This window comes from Eptesicus fuscus, chromosome 1 (assembly GCF_027574615.1).
Source record: "Eptesicus fuscus isolate TK198812 chromosome 1, DD_ASM_mEF_20220401, whole genome shotgun sequence".
Classification (NCBI taxonomy): domain Eukaryota; kingdom Metazoa; phylum Chordata; class Mammalia; order Chiroptera; family Vespertilionidae; genus Eptesicus; species Eptesicus fuscus.
In genome coordinates, this window is record NC_072473.1 from 21,071,560 (window position 1) to 21,089,687 (window position 18,128).

At 36.8% G+C, this 18,128-nt stretch overlaps 1 protein-coding gene across 5 annotated transcripts in view; it reads left to right on the plus strand.

Annotated features, from left to right (window-relative positions):
- GK (glycerol kinase) overlaps nt 1-13,744 on the plus strand; it is a 69,854-nt gene extending 56,110 nt beyond the window's left edge. For 3 of the 5 annotated variants that reach the window (XM_028130677.2, XM_054720851.1, XM_008155199.3), the window contains 8 exons: nt 2,789-2,867; nt 4,070-4,166; nt 5,017-5,101; nt 5,616-5,736; nt 5,849-5,992; nt 8,655-8,735; nt 10,303-10,389; nt 11,763-13,744. In XM_028130677.2, the coding sequence (XP_027986478.1) occupies nt 2,789-2,867; nt 4,070-4,166; nt 5,017-5,101; nt 5,616-5,736; nt 5,849-5,992; nt 8,655-8,735; nt 10,303-10,389; nt 11,763-11,773 (705 nt within the window). In that variant the 3' untranslated portion in view covers nt 11,774-13,744. Of the gene's footprint in view, nt 1-2,788; nt 2,868-4,069; nt 4,167-5,016; nt 5,102-5,615; nt 5,737-5,848; nt 5,993-8,654; nt 8,736-9,285; nt 9,347-10,302; nt 10,390-11,762 lie in introns of those variants that run through there. The other 2 variants (XM_054720841.1, XM_054720852.1) reach the window with 2 other exon arrangements.
- Nucleotides 13,745-18,128: the final 4,384 nt, after the last annotated feature.

Consider the following 18,128-nt stretch of genomic DNA (forward strand, 5'->3'; position numbering starts at 1 on the left):
TGTGCTGTATTCCTGGTGAGTTTTTCAGTATCTACCTTACATTTCCAAATTCTCTCTTTAAAACAAATAAAACAAAACAAAACCCTTTTATTATGAAATATAAGTCGCATACAGAAAAATGCATGTAATATCATGTACAGCCTAACCAATTATTATAAAGACAAGACCCATGTAACCTCACGCAGGTCAGGAAACAGAACTCCAGCAACACCCAGGAACCCCCTACATGCCCCTCCCAATCACAGCCTCCTCCCTCTCCCTAAGGCAACCACTTACCCTGACATTTTAAAAAATTTTTAGTTACAGTTGACATACAATATTATATTAGTTTCAGGTGTATACCCCAGTAATTTGACATTATATAACTTACTAAGTGATCATCCCGATAAATCTCATACCCATCTGACACCATACATAGTTATTAAAACATTTCCTTTTTTTATAGTGATAACTCTTAAATGTGCAAACTTAAGCACTAGAGTTTAGTTTTGCATGTTTTTAAAAATATATATTTTATTGATTTTTTACAGAGAGGAAGGGAGAGGGATAAAGAGTTAGAAACATCGATGAGAGAGAAACATCCATCAGCTGCCCTACTGGGGATGTGCCCGAAACCAAGGTACATGCCCTTGACCGGAATCGAACCTGGGACCCTTCAGTCCGCAGGCTGACACTCTATCCACTGAGCCAAACCGGTTAGGGCTAGTTTTGCATGTTTTTAATACACTCTATATTAAAAATATAAGAGAAAGTGAAGAAAGTAAGAGAGACTGAGTTATACAGTATGTATTTTTTAAACATTTAATCACCTTTATTTATTTTTATTTGTTTGTTTGTTTGTTTGTTTTTTTTGTTAATCTTCACCCAAGGATATTTTTCCATTGATTTTTAGAGAGAATGGAAGAGAGAAGGAGAGACAGAGAGAAACATCAATGTGAGAGAAACACATCAATTGGTTGCCTCCTGCAGGAGCCCTGACCAGGGCCCCAGGCCAGGGAGAAGCCTGCAACCAAGGTACATGCCCTTGACCGGAATCAAACCTGGGACCCTTTGGTCCGAAGGCTGATGCTCTATCCACTGAGCCAAACTGGCTAGGGCCAGTATGTATTTTTTGATCTGGCTTGTTTCATTGAACTTTGTGTTTGTGAGATTCATCTATATTGTTAAATAGAGCCATTGTTTTATTCTTTTTTTTTATTACCATATGAAAATACTACCAGTAGTGTCTGGGAACACTAATTTACTCATCATCTTTATCTATTCTACAGTTTATTCCATCTATTACATTTTTTAATTTCACTCAGTAATTTCATTTCTAGGATTCTTAATTGGTTATTTTTATTTCTCCTTTCTTTTGATTCCTAATTTTATTAAATTTTTAATGGAAATCATTAAATCATTTTGATTACTTTTAGCACACACTTATTTTAAAGTCTTTGTCAGACTGGAGTGAATTCTATTCCAGCTGTTAGGTTTTGTTGACTGATGTCTTAATAGATTTCTTCTTATATTTTGGAATTTTCACTTCCTTTTTCTTCTATGAAGCAGTAGCCTTAGGCAACAAGTGGACAAGTTGCTTGTTTGCCAGCGTCCCTACACTGGTAGGAGAGCGCCACCTAGCCCCTGGCTTCAAGCACTGAAACTGATTCTATTCCTTGTCTTTTATACCAAGCATTTGGGTCCCTTTGCTCTGGAGGAGCCAGTTTTTGGCCACCACTCCTGCTCCCACACATACAGAGAAATGAATCCGAACCCATCATGCTGTGGCTTTCAAGCAGTGCATTTCTGTTTCTGTCCACATCTATTCTATATATGAGTCAGCATGTGTTATTTCAGTTTTCTCTTGTTACATTTTGCCTCTAATCCTCTGCATTTACACATCCTCCTGGCGTGTGATTCATCTAGGCCTGACATGGTTCCCATTTTCACTCTGTGAAAAGGAATTGGGTCACATGATCCTTCACTTGCTCCAAGATTTTAAACTCGTATTTAACTGCTTCAATTTGTCACGCTGTTTCTAGTTGGAATTTTTTCTTAGTGGTGGAAGAGACTGAAGTGAAACAGGATGGCTGAGTGTTTCTGCTTTCCTTGTGCTGTCTATTAATAGCGCATTATCTCCCAGAAGCTGTGTTTTCCTCCTTCCTTGTTCATCTGTTTCTAAATATTACTTCACAAAACAGAATCCTTTGGGGGGGCTTTAATATGATTATGAACTAGAGCTTATTTAGGATTTGAGCCTTCTGTGTGCTGTATTCTGTCACTAGGATATAAATACCCTGAGGCCAGGCTACTTGTCTTTTTCACCACGCCACCTCAGCCAGCTGACATGTAGTAGACACTCAATAAATATTGTTTACATTACCAAGTCCTATGTTATGCCATTTTTGTCTATTTAAATACGAGTTTCAAAGGGGGTTCCCTGTATCCCCCACCTTGGTTTATTTAAATGTCCTTTTCCCCATCTCTTCTTTTGTATGATTTATGATTATAGTGTTAAGATTTTAGTTTTTTTTTTATCCCTCTTGAGCCAGCTATCCTATTTTAGCTATAAGCCTATGCATTAGTTAACTATTGCTGTATAACGATATCACCACAAATGTCAGTGGCTTAAACTGTTCCCATGTATTTATTATCTCACAGTTCCCATGGGTCAGGAGTCCCAAAGCTGAAATTTTTAAAATTTTATTCATCTGATAGTGTCATACGCAGAGAATTTGCACAGTAAAACTTTTTATAGTGATAACATATACTTCTCTTGGATTCCTTTTTTTTTTTTTCTTCTTCATAGGGTTCTGTAGCAATAGCCGGTGCTGTCATTCGCTGGCTAAGAGACAATCTTGGAATTATAAACAGCTCAGACGAAATTGGTGAGTATGTTCTAACAAAGGGTTAGAAGCTGAATAACGAAAAATTTAGATATTTTATCTTTGCAATCTGTTAGTATTTGCGCTTTTACCCCGTGCACGATGTTAACATATATGGATCCCTATTATTAGTTTCATTTATACATAAAAGACCAGTTTGTGAAGATTTGAAAAAAACAATGAATTAACATATTTAGTGTTGGTTTTTATTAAACTGGCAAAGTAGGTCATAAAAATTACTCAAGTGTAAAATTGAACACCAAAGATTGCCAGAACCTTCAGGGGAAGTAGTCCAGTTAAATTTATCTGATGAGAAAGAGCTTTAACTCTTGGATTAGAGTGAGAATTAAAACTCTAGTAACTATAATTAACTCCAGTAAGTAAGTATTACTGTGAATATTTTCAATTTATGGATAACTATTTTTTAAAATGTTTTATTGGCTGAAACCGGTTTGGCTCAGTGGATAGAGCGTCGGTCTGCGGACTGGAAGGTCCCAGGTTCGATTCCGGTCAAGGGCATGTACATTGGTTGCGGGCACGTCCCCCGGTGGGGGGGTGTGCAGGAGGCAGCTGGTCGATGTCTCTCTCATTGATGTTTCTGGCTCTCTATCCCTCTCCCTTCCTCTCTGTGAAAAATCAATAAAATAAAATAAATTAAAAAAAATGTTTTATTGATTTTGGAGAGGAAGGGAGAGAGAGCTAGAATGATGAGAGAGAATCATTGACCAGCTGCCTCCGACATGCCCCCTACTGGGGATCAAGCCTGCAACCCCAGCATGTGCCCCACAGGCCAGCACTCTATCCACTGAGCAAAACCAGCTAGGGCTATGCTTTCATTTAACTTGTTTAATTTTGCCCGAAGGTGAGATAATCAGAAACACATATTTGATTAGGGATGCATTGGAGGCCACTTTTTCATTTTTCATTCAACAACCTTAACAGTAGTGGAAATGAGCCAAACTACCTCAACGAAACTAATCCAGTTCTTTTATTTTGGGGGTATAGGTTACATTTTACTTGTGGTGTTCAATGTGAGGCAATTTATTTTGGTTGCTCCTAGCATACTGCTATAGTTAGGAACATTTTATGGTACTAATGAATAGGAAGCCAAAAGTCCTGTCCTAATTTTTTAATAGATGTGTTTCTTGACTAAAGTAAATAGAATATATTAGATTGACTTTTGTTTTTCTTTTATTTCATGTTAGAAAAACTTGCTAAAGAAGTAGGTACTTCTTATGGCTGCTATTTCGTCCCGGCGTTTTCAGGGTTATATGCGCCTTACTGGGAGCCCAGTGCAAGAGGGTAAGAATTAAAATAAGGTATGCTTTTGTGGGTCTAATATTAGTCAATAGTTTCCTATCTATTTTCAAATGATTTTGAATCATCTGACAATAAGCACCCACCATGTCGATATTCGTATTGGTGTTATTATCTTTTTATTGACTTCAGAGAGGGAGAGGGAGAGAGAGATAGAAACATCAATGATGAGAATCATTGATTGGCTGCCTCCTGCACACCCCACACTGAGGATCGAGCCCGCAACCCGGGCATGTGCCCTTGACCAGAATCGAACCTGGGACCCTTCAGTCCGCAGGCTGTAGCTCTATCCATTGAGCCAAACTGGCGAGGACTTATTATTTTTTTTTATCTTCCAGGCATCTGCAAGTTCTGTATCAAAGGGATATCATCTAGATAAATGTTGATTTGGTTTTATATTTTTGTCACCTATTTCTATGGATCATGAACTTTTTCATATGTGGATGCAGGATTTTTGACTACAATGACTTTCTAAGCTACTTAATGTTTATGTCCAGTGTTGGTTTTGGTTTTTGTTTGTTTGTTTAAATTTTTAAATTAAATTGGGGTGACATTGGTCAACATGAACATACAGGTTTCAGGTGTGGGTTTCTATGTTACAAGGTCTGTATTTGCACCCTGTGCCCACCACCCAAAGTCAAATCTTCTCCCATCACCTCATATTAGGAGCCCTTCTCCCTCGACCTCTGTTGTTGTTTTCATTTCTATTTCCCACCCCCCCCCCCCCCCGCCCTCCCGTACATGTCTAACAAACTCAGCCTTTCTGTATTCAGGACATTTCAGAGTGATGATTCATTTCTTATCACTCTAATCTTAAAAATCTTTGTGTTTTTAGGATCATCTGTGGGCTCACTCAGTTCACCAATAAATGCCATATTGCTTTTGCTGCATTAGAAGCTGTTTGTTTCCAAACCCGAGAGGTAATAAATATGGACTTGTTTTCTTATGCTTAATCTGCTTTTATCATTCTTAAACAAATTACATGTGAGTGTCAGAAATTTCGTGAATCAAGTTATTAAATACTTAATCAAAAATTAAACCTTCCTAAACACTAATGTAATAAATGTAAGTTTTTGTTCATTTTGCTAGCTGGCATTACCTTCTGAGTTCCTGTCATCTGCCAGGCACTGGGCATTTTATGGTTGGGGGGACACTCAGTGGGACACATTGGGCAAAGGGAATAGCACTAACAGTCATTGAGGTGGGAAACCTGGGTATAAAATAGAATTTTTTTGTTTGAGTGAGTACCGAAGTGTAGGGAGAGAAAAGGTTGGTTGTGATCAGACCAAAGAGGGCTTAGAAGACCAGAATAAGAGTCTAAATTTTATTCTATAGGCTTTGGGAAGCTCTTGAGCATTTTTTTGGCTAGAAGATCGACATTTTCAGGGATGTTACTATGAAGTGGTTTATGTTCATTATGTTGGTTTATTTAAGATTCTGGATGCCATGAACCGTGACTGTGGAATTCCACTCAGTCATCTGCAGGTAGATGGAGGAATGACCAACAATAAAATCCTTATGCAGCTCCAAGCAGACATTCTGTATATCCCAGTAGGTTAGTAAACCTTTATTCCTTTAAATTCTGAGACTACTGCTTCTTTTGGAGGAGCTGGTGTTGAGGCATCTGTAAAAAATACAAAGTTGTTGATGTTGCTTTCTCCTCTCAGTGAAGCCCTCCATGCCAGAAACCACTGCCCTGGGAGCCGCCATGGCAGCAGGGGCCGCAGAAGGTGTTGGCGTTTGGAGTCTGGAACCTGAGGATCTGTCAGCTGTCACTGTGGAGCGGTTTGAACCCCAGATCAATGCTGAGGGTACATTTGAAAAATGAAACTTTTCATAGTATACTGTGAACAGAGAGAGCTTCCCATTCTGTTTATTCATAAGTTAAGGGACTAAGGACAATAACAAATGCTATTGCTTCAGGTTTGGCTACTAAGCATATTGGGTTACACTGAATGAGTGTGGATGAGAGAAATCGTTTCTTATAAAAATAAATTCTAGCCCAACTAGTGTGGCTCAGTGGTGTTGAACATCAAGCTATGAACCAGGAGGTCATGGTTCAATTCCTGGTCAGGGCACATGCGCGGGTTACAGGCTCAGTCCCCAGTGGGGGGCGTGCAAGAGGCAGCTGATCAATGATTCTCTCTCATCATTGATGTTTCTATCATTCCCTTCCTCTCCCTTCCTCTCTGAAATCAATAAAAATATCTAAAAAATATATGAAATCACATTTTTATTCTTCACATATTTACAGTCCTTTTGTATAGAAGGATAGCACTACCATACTATCAGTTCTAGCTTGTTCGAATAGCCTTTTTATGAAAGGGAGAAGGAGATCTATCAGCTACCCACCCCTAATCTCTACACAGGATCATCTCTGGTGCCAATAGCCCAGTTTTAGGACATGATTAGCCAGGCTCTAGGACATTCTGGTAACTTTTAAGCACATCAGGGTTAACTAGACAAAAGCTGCAACAGTTTAAATAAATGAGCATTAACCTTTTGCACTCGGATGTCAAGTGTGACTCGACACGGTTAGCATCGGTAGCAGCTCGTATGTCGAATTGTATTGAATGTATCAATAATTTGAAATATAAAAAAATCCAAATAAATAAGTTTGTATGAAAAGAAACTCCAGTTTTTTATTCTACTGTCGTGCTTTGTAAAATCTGGGGTATTTAAAAAATTAAATCCCAAGTAGAGTAAAGGAATCGAGAAAAAAGCAAGTGAGTGCAAAGGGTTAAATATCTTATTCACTTTCTAACAAACTAAGCTAAGGCCCAAGTTCTGAATGACACCTTTATTAAATAGTATAGTGATTCATCTCTTAAATTGAAACAAATTTTAGTACAATAATAAGGTTTTATATACACTGAGTAGCCAGATTATTATGATCTCTGAACGTATAATAATCTGGCCACTCAGTGTATATCCTATATAATAAAAGGCTAATATGCAAATTGTCCTCTCGACCAGGAGTTCGACCAGCAGGCAGGCCGGCCAACAGCCCATATCCCCTCCCCTTGGCCAGGCTGGTCGGACCCCACCCATGCACGAAGTCATGCACTGGGCCTCTAACACACACACACACACACACACACACACACACACAGAGTGGTCAGATTATTATGTGTTCAGAGATCATAATAACCTGGCCACTCAGTGTAGATTGAATTTGGTTTTATAACTTTAAAAAAAAACCTATGCAGGCCCAGCTGGTGTGGCTTAGTGGTTGAGCATCAACCTCTGAACCAGGAGGTCATGGTTTGATTCCCCAGTCAGGGCATATGCCCAGGTTGCAGGCTCGATCCCCAGTGTGGGGCATGCAGGAGGCAGCCAGATCAATGATTCTCTTTCATCATTGATGTTTCTATCTCTCTCTCTCTCACTCTCCCTTCCTCTCTGAAATCAAATTTAAAAACCTATGCATAAAAATACCATCAAAGTGAATTTTGAGCTATTAGGAAATAAGTTTTAAATGCATTTTTAATTTTCTGGAAGACTATGCCAGGGCTTTTTAATTTCATTCACTCTTTTCTGTATATAAGAAAATGGATTGTAATACTAATTATTTTAAATTCAGACAGTATGCCATGTACCATGATATAGAAATGTGTTTCAAAATCTGATATTCTATCTGTAAATAATTTTTTACTTTTGCAATATTGTTTAAAATATGAAGCTTAAAAATTTTTTCAACTTCTGAAAAAATTCAACTTTTTAATAAGCAAATAATGTTCACAGCAAGTATATGATCTTGAGATGCTAATCCCACTCTTAAATCTGGGAAGTTTTGTGCAAAGACTTGAGGATCACTGTTTTCCTGAAGAGAACTATCTTTGCAGTTTTTAAGGCTTAGCCCAGAGTTGATTAGTTATGTCTATTGTCCTTGCCTTTATCAGTCCCTCTGGTCTCCCCACAACACGCACATGCACACATGCACGCATGTGTACACACACACTCACAAATGGGCAACTAGATATAGTTTATTTTGTATTTGTTTTGTTTTTAAATATATTTTTATTGATTTCAGAGAGAGGAAAGGAGAGGGAGAGAGAGAGAAACATCAATGATGAGAGAGAATCATTAATCGGCTGCCTCCTGCACGCCCCCCACTGGGGATTGAGCCCGCAACCCAGGCATGTGCCCTGATCAGGAATCAAACTGTGACCTCCTGGTTCATAGGTCAATGATCAACCACTGAGCCACACTGGCAGGGCAATAGTTCATTCTTACAGCAAATAATTGTTTAGAGTTTACAAATGGTCTAGTCTCAGCAGGCAGCCTGTCTCCTAGTCACTGACCATCACTATCAACCACACTCTCTCAAATCAGAGTCCTGGTAAAGTCCCACATCAGTTTAATATGTGTAACAATTTGTCAAGGATGCTGAGTGAACATAAGTGTAGTGCTTAGAACATCTCAGTAAACAGCCTTTCATGTGTGTGTGCTTTTCCTGTCTTCTATTTCTAGAAAGTGAAATTCGTTTTTCTACCTGGAAGAAAGCTGTGATGAAGTCAATGGGCTGGGTTACAGCTGAGTCTTCGGAAAGTGGTAACTATGCTTTTATTATTATTGCCACTTTGTCTCACTATGTTAAATAGCTTATTTAAGCATCTGACCATTTATACTTAGCAAAGCTGCATTACCATATATCTAGAGCTTCTAACATTCTGAAAACACTTTCAAGTTCTAAACATAGTGTAAATTATCAGGTTGCTATGCACACATCCTGCCATGTTATTCATTTCTAGTACTTCGATTTATCGCTGAGTTTTCTAAAAGTAAAATTATTTCTAGTTCCTACTTATTTTTCTAGTTTCTTCTTAATGAAAAAACAATCAACTACAGTCTTTGGTGTTTTATTTTCTCCTAATGTCTTACTTTACCTTTTTGGGGGGCCGTCTTCATGACCAGAACCAATAAATCATTTAGGTAGGAAAGTATTCAGTTGAAGTAGGGAACCATTTAGTTATAAACAGCCTTAAGCTTCTTTTAATATGCCTGTGCTATTTAAACAGCCTTAAACAGGCCTTTAATATAGCATAATATTTTTATTATTTGCTAAATATAAGATTTGGAACATAATGAAATTTATTTACAGAAGCATATACTTTGCTGAAGAAGAGTTTATAAGTGAAATATAACCTGCCTTCCAAACCAAAGTAGGTATAGAACCACTTTTTTCCCCACCTCCACCCCCTACAACCACTTTTATTTATTTGTTTTTTGTTGATTTGAGAGAGAGAGAGAGAAACATCAATTTCTTGTTCTACTTTTTTATGCATTTATTGCTTGCTTCTTATATGTGCCCTGACCGGGGATCAAACCTGTAACCTTGGTGCTCTAACAACTGAGCTACCTGGCCAGGGCCAAAACCACTTTTAATATATCTGGCTTTTAGGAGAAGCTTCTGGAACTGTGCACACCACGAATCACCATGATCTGTATTTTTAGTCTTGGATGTTCCTACTTGAAGCTTTTGTTTTTTCTCCTAAGTAAGCGTAATATCCTTTTTCTTTCAATCTTTTATTCTCAGAAAACATCAAAACTATCATGTTCCCAGGCAATTTTTTAGAATATACATTAATACAATGTAGTTTTCAAATGAGAGTAATATTAACAGTCGGGTGCATTTCCTTATATACCGAATCCTATTTTTTTTAATAAAAGAAAACAAAACCAATAGGGTTTGGCATTTATTTACAGTAGGTTAATATATTTTTTTCTGATAGCCAAAGCATCTATAATTTGAATTTGGGGGGAATTGGATTGCTTACTTTGTATCTTTTGGGGAAGAATCAAGAAAGCTAAAATCAACAGCCTCCCAAAAAGTTCTCCATTGCCTTTCTTTGGCTTTGCCAGTGGAAGGCATATGGTCTACATTCTGTTCTTGGCTACTTGTGGCATGCTCTCTGTATTGTTTGTTAATTGTTACAAGCCTTTAATATTGATTATATTTTTGATTTGAAGTAATAACTCTTTGCTAGCTTTTATGAATATACTATTTTTATAACTTATTTTGTTTTGCTATCATGTGATTCTTAACACAAATATTGTAATTATGTGTCTCTCTTTTGGTTTGCTTGACGGGATATCCCTTCTACTTGGATGACCACAGGTGACCCTAGTATCTTCTGTAGTCTACCCCTGGGCTTTTTTATAATGAGTAGCATGATAATGTTTATCGGAGCAAGGTACATCTCAGGTCAGTTACTCTTTAAATTAGACAATTTTATTAGTTAGCGTTAATATGTTTGTATATAATGCAGCAGAAAGTGTTCAGTGTTTTTCATTCTTCCTATGCTTAGGAACCTGGAAAATCCATTAAGGGTCTAACTAGACGAATTAATCTTTTGTGGCAGTCAAAATTAAGGATTGAGGTGTTGTGTTGTCAACTACAGCAATGAGCAGAAGTGAAAGTACTACTTTTAATGCTAAATGACAGGACTTTCAGAATATTAGCAGAGTATCTGTAAAACCAAAACTGGCGGAAAATGTAGTCACTTTTGCTTTAGTTTAAAAAAATACATTTTTTGAACTGAAGTTTTAAAAATTATTGCTTAAATAAATGAGTTGAACTAAAACTGAATTATTATTTTACACCTTCCACTAAATGTTTTTATGAAAGTAAAATTGCTCAGCATGTGATGAAATAAATTGTGTAACCTATATTCATTTAAATATAACCATCATTTTGGAAGCTGTTCCTGATTATAGCTCAATTTTTCTTAAAATTAATCACTTAAATGGAAACAACTCGTCCCATATGTTGCCAAGAAAGTGTAGCATTTTAAAAATCTTCATGATTAGAGAAAGAGTTCAATTATTTCTCTTAATTAATTAGATGATGACCTAGTTTTAAAATTTAAGCTTTATTGATATGGGGGAAAACATCTGTTTGTAGAAATCTGATAAGCCTTAATTTAGCTTGCCATCACCAGTTTAGTGCTATATATAAATATGGAATGAAAATTATTTATATCAGAAATTAGATTATTTTTTATTAATCATAAAATAAGGGTTACTTGCATGAGAATTTAAAACTAAGATTGCCTTTTTCTGTATTCTTCATATTTGGAATGAATTTGTTTCCATAATAACAGTACCTTATATTGGTATTAGTGCTTTTTTATACCTTACGGAGAACATTGCAGCTAAAAGTTTTCACTGATTTTCTTTCCCCCCTATTTCCCCTTTGGTATCATGACAGGATGGAAAGGCCTGCTGTCTATGAAAATTGAGACATGTAGCATATCTCTAAGCTAAAGGATACATTAAGTTTCCAAATTCCTAGGCTCTCAAAATGGATACGGTAGCCATCTTTAGGTTCTCTGTTGGTAACATATGCTGAGATTTAATAACAGTGGAATTGTTTGCCTTGGTAAAACAATTAGCAATAGTGTTAATATTTGCTAATTCTGGAATTGGCTGTTATATTTGCTGCATTTTTAACTGTGAAGCAATATTTAGAAACCATATGGAATTTCTAACTCTATAAATGATTAACTAGTCTTCATTGCTTTAACTCCTGAATTGCATGTATGTTATTATTGACATGGTTTTTGTCCCCCACTTTAGGTATCCCATAAATAATACAACTCATGGATTCCAACAGTGCGAGCTCTTTACCTAACAAGAGACTCCAGCGATTCTCTTACTCTGATGACACTATTCATAGACTCTGATTTTATTTATAAGCCACTTGCTGCATGACCCTCGAAGTTGACCTGTGGCTCGAAATAAAGAAAATGCAGCAGAAAGAATGATATAGAAACATTGGTGTGTTTTTTAACATCAATCATAAGGTTGGACCAGCCACCTTTGGAGCTGACCCCTCCTTTGCCATCACTTCATGCCCCATTTCCTCTAAGATGTAGAAAGAATCCAGATCCTGTCCATTGGCAGCTTTCCTCAAGCACAGTCAGATGCTGATGGGCCAGGATTTGATTCTCTGCACTACACTTGATCAAGGGGGTTATTGCTAACTGGCTAAAAATGAGCGACTTTGTGTTTCTTTTTAGCAGAAGCCCAAAGTTCTCTTTTCGGCATATGCAGGAGCCCATGAAATCTTCACTGATTGTTTAGGTGGAATCCTCTATTAATCCTTAAAATGAAAATTTAGTATTCTCGTAGATTAGCTATTTTTCTGAAAAGTATTTGCCAAAATCAAAATCCTTCAGCCATTTTATTACATGGTCTCGCTAATTATACTGCATTACTGTCTGGATCTTATAGGGAAGGACACTTTCCTTTTTTGTTCCCATCTCTCCTTTTTATATTTTTTACCTTATATGTATAACATACATGCCTATCTATTTTATATACTGAGGGTACCCCATTTATAAACTAAGAGTACATTTTACATGGCCTCACTAATTACACCGAATTTGCGTCCGGATCTTGTAGAAAAGAACACTTTTTTTTCTTTTTATATTTCTTACTTTGTATGTAGTACATACATGCCTATATATTTTATATACTAAAGGTAACCCATTTATAAATTAAAAGCACATTGTATTCAGTAGGTTATAATGGGGCTGGTCTTAAGTGGACCACTATGTGTATAAATATTTTGGGGAAAACAGCTGTACATGTTTTGGGGCAACAGTTATACATATTATTTACCAGGAGAAACTTTTTCTTAAAGAGCCAACATTTGAAATTTAAAGTATGTGTTCTATGTCAATAAAAGAAAATATACTTTATTGTGACTTCAACTATGTTTCTTATACCTTACATTTTTACTTAAAATTTTTAGCTGGATACGTGCTAAAGAAAGAAAACTGTGGAATACTATAGTAAATACTGTTTTCAAATACAAATACTAGTTCATATAAAGTTATTTTCCTTTAACATAATTTTAAACATATTTGGGGTCCTTTTGAGGGGATACCAAAATAGGTTAAAAATTTAAGTTAAAACACACCTTAGAAATAAAACCAAGATCACTTTCCACCCAAATATGTTATTAATTGCTGATACGCAATTATATTTTCTATTTGAGATGACTATTACCTCTGCTTACTGTCAAAACTTTAAAAGGTTTACTATTAAAAATGGCTTCCAGTGAAACCAAGCATTTCTCAAAATATTTAGTATTGCGTGTGCCTAATGTAGCTTCTTAATGTCAATTTTTAAAACATCCTAAAATTAATTGCCATTTACTACAAGTAAGAATATACTGCCTCCTAATTATTTTATTCAATCAGTGCTGAAAATGGAAATATTTATATGTTAATATGAAAAGTTTTGTTTGGAATTAATGCTAACTTGAATTTGCAGTGCTCATTGTGCTGTTGAATCTGCTGGGTTTTATTGATGCTGCTGCCACGTTAGTGACATAAATATTAAAGAAAGGTACTGTGAAATTACTTTGTGGCAGGGTAATTTTAAACATACTTATGTTTCTACAAAGGTAGTTTAAGTTCATTGTAAATAATTGTGAAAATCACTGTTCAGATCATTTTAAGATTACATTAATTTTCTATAAATTGCAATATTTGTAAATGTTTGAAATTGTACACATTGATTATTTCATGATAAATGTACTTAAAATAAATTGCCCCCTCATTATTACTTGCATTTCTCATTTACAGACTATAACTTAGTTCTAAATCAAATGAAGAAATGAGAAACTCTGCTATTAGCACTTGATCAGGCACATTCTGCAGAAATAACCAACAGCCGAGGAAGTCGTTTCTGGAATGATGAGCACTTCAATCATCCGATTACAAAAGACTACACTGTCTATTTCAGCATCCAGAACATACCCCAGCAAGGTTAGCAGCCTTTATCAATAGGGGTCTCTCGTTGACTGACCATGACCTCCCAGTTTCATTCTATACTTATTTTTCTCTACCTGCATTAGTTGGTGGAGTCAAGTATACCAGTATTCTCTCAACTCAATACCCCACACCTTAATCTTTTGTTCTCTAACTGATTGGTAAAATAATGGATCTTTGCTTCTGAATTTTTTAGTATGTTTCTTTTGAAGTGCCCAAAGCTCAGTTCTTAGGTTTATGGGTGTTTTATATCACGCAGGAATGAAAAATGATAGCTATTAGAAAAAATCACCAAATGAAAAATGTCATAGCAAAGAAACGAACAACATTGGCAGTAGAGTAGGTGGTATTTACTTATAGTGTCTACCTAGTAGTACAACAATTAATTTTATAGCTTTAATGAGGTATAATTGGTATATAGAAAACTGGACATATTTCATGTATGTAATTTGATGAGTTTGGACGTACGCATACACCTATCATACCATCACCACAATCAAGGTAATAAATCTTTCCTTCACCTCCAAAACTTTCCTTGTGTCCCTTTGCTTTGTGTGTGTGTGTAGTAAGAATGCCTAATACAAGATCTACCCTCTTAAATTTTTAAGTGCACAGTATGGTATTTTTCACTATAGGCACTATGTTGGATAGGAGAGCTCCAGAATTTACTCATTCTGTATAACTACCTTTATAGCCATTGGACAACTCAGCATAATATACTCTAGTTCCATCCATAAACTGTGGTACAGCCACAAAATAGAAAATGTGTAGCTTCAGAAAGAATGAGGATACTGTCTAGGAACATGGAAACATCCAGGAAAAGAGAAAAAGCAAGGTGCAGAGGATTGCATGGATTACCTTTCCATTTTTTGGAAGGATCTTTGCCCATGCTGGAAGGACATAGAAGAAGCTGTTAATAGTGTTGTCTTGTTTTACATGCCCTTGAGTCCACTCCAATTCCTGGCAACCCTGTGAATGAGTGATGTGTGCAATGTCCTGTCCTCAACTGCCCCACTCAGCTCCTGGAGACTCATTCCTGTGACTTCTTTTTTTTTTCTTTTTTTTTAAAAAAAATATGTTTTATTGATTTTTTACAGAGAGGAAGGGAGAGGGATAGAGACTTAGAAACATCAATGAGAGAGAAACATCGATCAGCTGCCTCCTGCACACCCCCTACTGGTGATGTGCCCGCAACCAAGGTACATGCCCTTGACCGGAATCGAACCTGGGACCCTTCAGTCCACAGGCCGACGTTCTATCCACTGAGCCAAACCAATTAGGGCTTTTTTTTTCTTTGATTAAGGTATTACATATGTGTCCTTATCCCCCCCATTAGTCCCACCCCCACCCCTTCCCCTCTCATGCCCTCACCCCCCTGGTGTCTGTGTCCATTGGTTAGGCTTATATGCATGCATACAAGTCCTTTGGTTGATCTCTCCTTTACCCCCACCCTCCCCTGCCTTCCCTCTGAGGTTTGACCGTCTGATCGATGCTTCTCTGTCTCTGGATCTGTTTTTGTTCATCAATTTATGTTGTTCATTATATTCCACAAATGAGTGAGATCATGTGATATTTTTCTTTCTCCAACTGACTTATTTCGCTTAGCATAATGCTCTCCAGGTCCATCCATGCCGTTGCAAATCCTGAGCCTTATTTTATGGACTCAATCCATCTCATATTTGGTCTTCTTCTTGTCCTGCTGCCTTCTATTTTTCCCAGCATTATTGTCTTTGCCCAAGGACTCTTCACATGATGTGCCCGAAGTAGGACAGCTTCAGGTTTGTCATTTTTGCTTCCCGCGATGTTTCAGGCTTGATTTGCTCTAGTTCCCACTTGTTTATCTTCCTGGTGGTCCAGGGTATCCATGCCATCTTTAAAATGAATCATTTTTTCCTACCCTATACCCAGATATTTTTCTTAGTAAATTCCGTCAAACACTTAAGGATGAAATAATACAAGTAATCTGCAATCTTTTTCAGAAAATATAAGACGAAGCATTCTTAATTCTTTTAGTGAGGCCAGCATTACCCTAAGCCCAAAGCCAAGTAAATATATTACTAGAAAAGTATAGACAAATATTTCTCATGTACATAGATTTAAAAATCCTTAAAATAATAGCAAAAATCCAGCAGTATATAAGAAGAATAATGCCTCATGAAGTGGGGCTAATTTCCAGAATTTATAAATCAACACTTATAAATCAATTAGTGTGCTTCATCATATAATAGACTGAATTAAAAATGATAATATCAATAAATTTAGAAAAATAATTAAATTTTAATACCCATTTATGTTAAAATCTTTGAAAATTAGGATTAGAAGGGAATTTCCTTAACTTGATACAGGGTACATAAGAAAACAGCTAATACTATGCCTAATGATGAAAGTGAATGCTTTTCTCCAAAGTTTGAAAACAACAAGTATGTCTTATTACTCCTATTCAGTGTTGTAATGGAAGTCCTATTTTGTGCAAGACTACTTTGGAATTAAGAAATCCAAATTAATTTTATCTAAGAGAAGCAATGATATTTTTTTGCATCGTACTATTAGTGAGAAATATAATTGTAGATGTATAGAAGCTAAACATACACAAAGAAGAAGGCATAGTGAAATATTGCCTATTGCCTTGCTTCCAAAACTTCTTGGAGCTCTGCTGTAGAAAGACATTTAAAAAGTTTTTATCCAGCCCGGCCAGTGTGGCTGAGTGGTTGAACATCAACCCATGAACCAGGAGGTCGCCTTTAGATTTCCTGGTCAGGGCCCAATAGGCGGCGTGCAGGAGGCAGCCAATCAATGATTCTCTTTCATTGATTCTATCTCTCCCTTGTCCTCTGAAATCAACAAAAATATATTTTTGAAATCAATAAAAACATAAAAGTTTTAATCCAAAACAGTGAGTAGGATGTTAACTTGCAATCAATGGTCTTGAATGGTCTTGAGTTACACTGTTCCTTTCTCTGACTTCAGGTTTCTAAGTTAAGGAATAATGAGTTTTGTTTCTAAAATTGCTTTTAGTGGCGCTAATTTTAGTCCCCTTAGGGAAGGGATTGGAGAAAGAAAGGTAGAGTTTTTCTTACATGCTTTAGTGATCAATTGACTTTAATATGTCCAAATGAACTTGGTCATTATAACTTAATGTGCTTAAAGATTTTCTGAAATCAAAAGGAAAAAAGGATTAAAATTCAATTCTGACATCAAATATTTGGTTACTAAAGTAAAATATACTTAGATTGTTAGCTTTATGTAAATACCTTCTCAAAACAATAACAAAAAGTTAGTGACTTTTTTAGAGTCAAATTTTCAGTTTAGGGTAGTTGTAGTTTTTGGTAGCTGGGGATATCCGTTATCTATTGTTGCATAGGAGACTACCCCAAAACTTCATGATTTTAAACCATAACCATTTTACTGGTTACAATTCTGTGAACATCACTTTTGCCTGAGCTCAGTGAAGGCAGTTCTGTTGGTCTTGTCTGGATCACCCGTGGGCATGCAGTCAGATGACAAGTTGGCTGGGGGCTGGCTGGCCCCAGTTGACCCCTCTTAACCATCTGACAGCCGAGGCTGCTGGCCAAAGCACCTAAGTTGTTTTCCATGTTGCCTAGCCAGCAGGGTAGCTCAAACTTTTCCCCATGGTTCCAACAGGGCAAAGTGGAAGTTGTAAGGCCTCTTGAGGCCTCAGCTTTGGCAGTTCCACAATGTCACTTCCACCGTTCTCTGTTGGTCAGAGCAAATCATAAGGCTGGCCTAGATTCAAGGGAAGGGAACACTGACTCCCACCTCTTCATAGGAAAAACTGCACATAGTCCACGGCCATATTTATCTATCATACTAGCTTATTTCGATAAACCCACTCATTCAAAATGTCAAAATAGCCCAGCTGGTGTGCCTCATTGTTTGAGCCTTGACCTATGAACCAGGAGGTTACAGTTAGATTCCTGGTCAGGGCACATGCCTGGGTTGCAGGCTTGATCCCCAGTGTGGGGTTTGCCAGAGGCAGCCAATCAATGAATCTCATCATTAATGTCTATCTCTCCCTCTCCTTTCCTCTCTGAAATAAAAGTATTTTTTTTTAAAAAAAAAGTCAAAATAGTAGCCCTGGCTGGTGTAACTCAGTTGGTTGGGCCAGTGCACCCAAGGATTGCCGGTTCAATTCCCAGTCAGG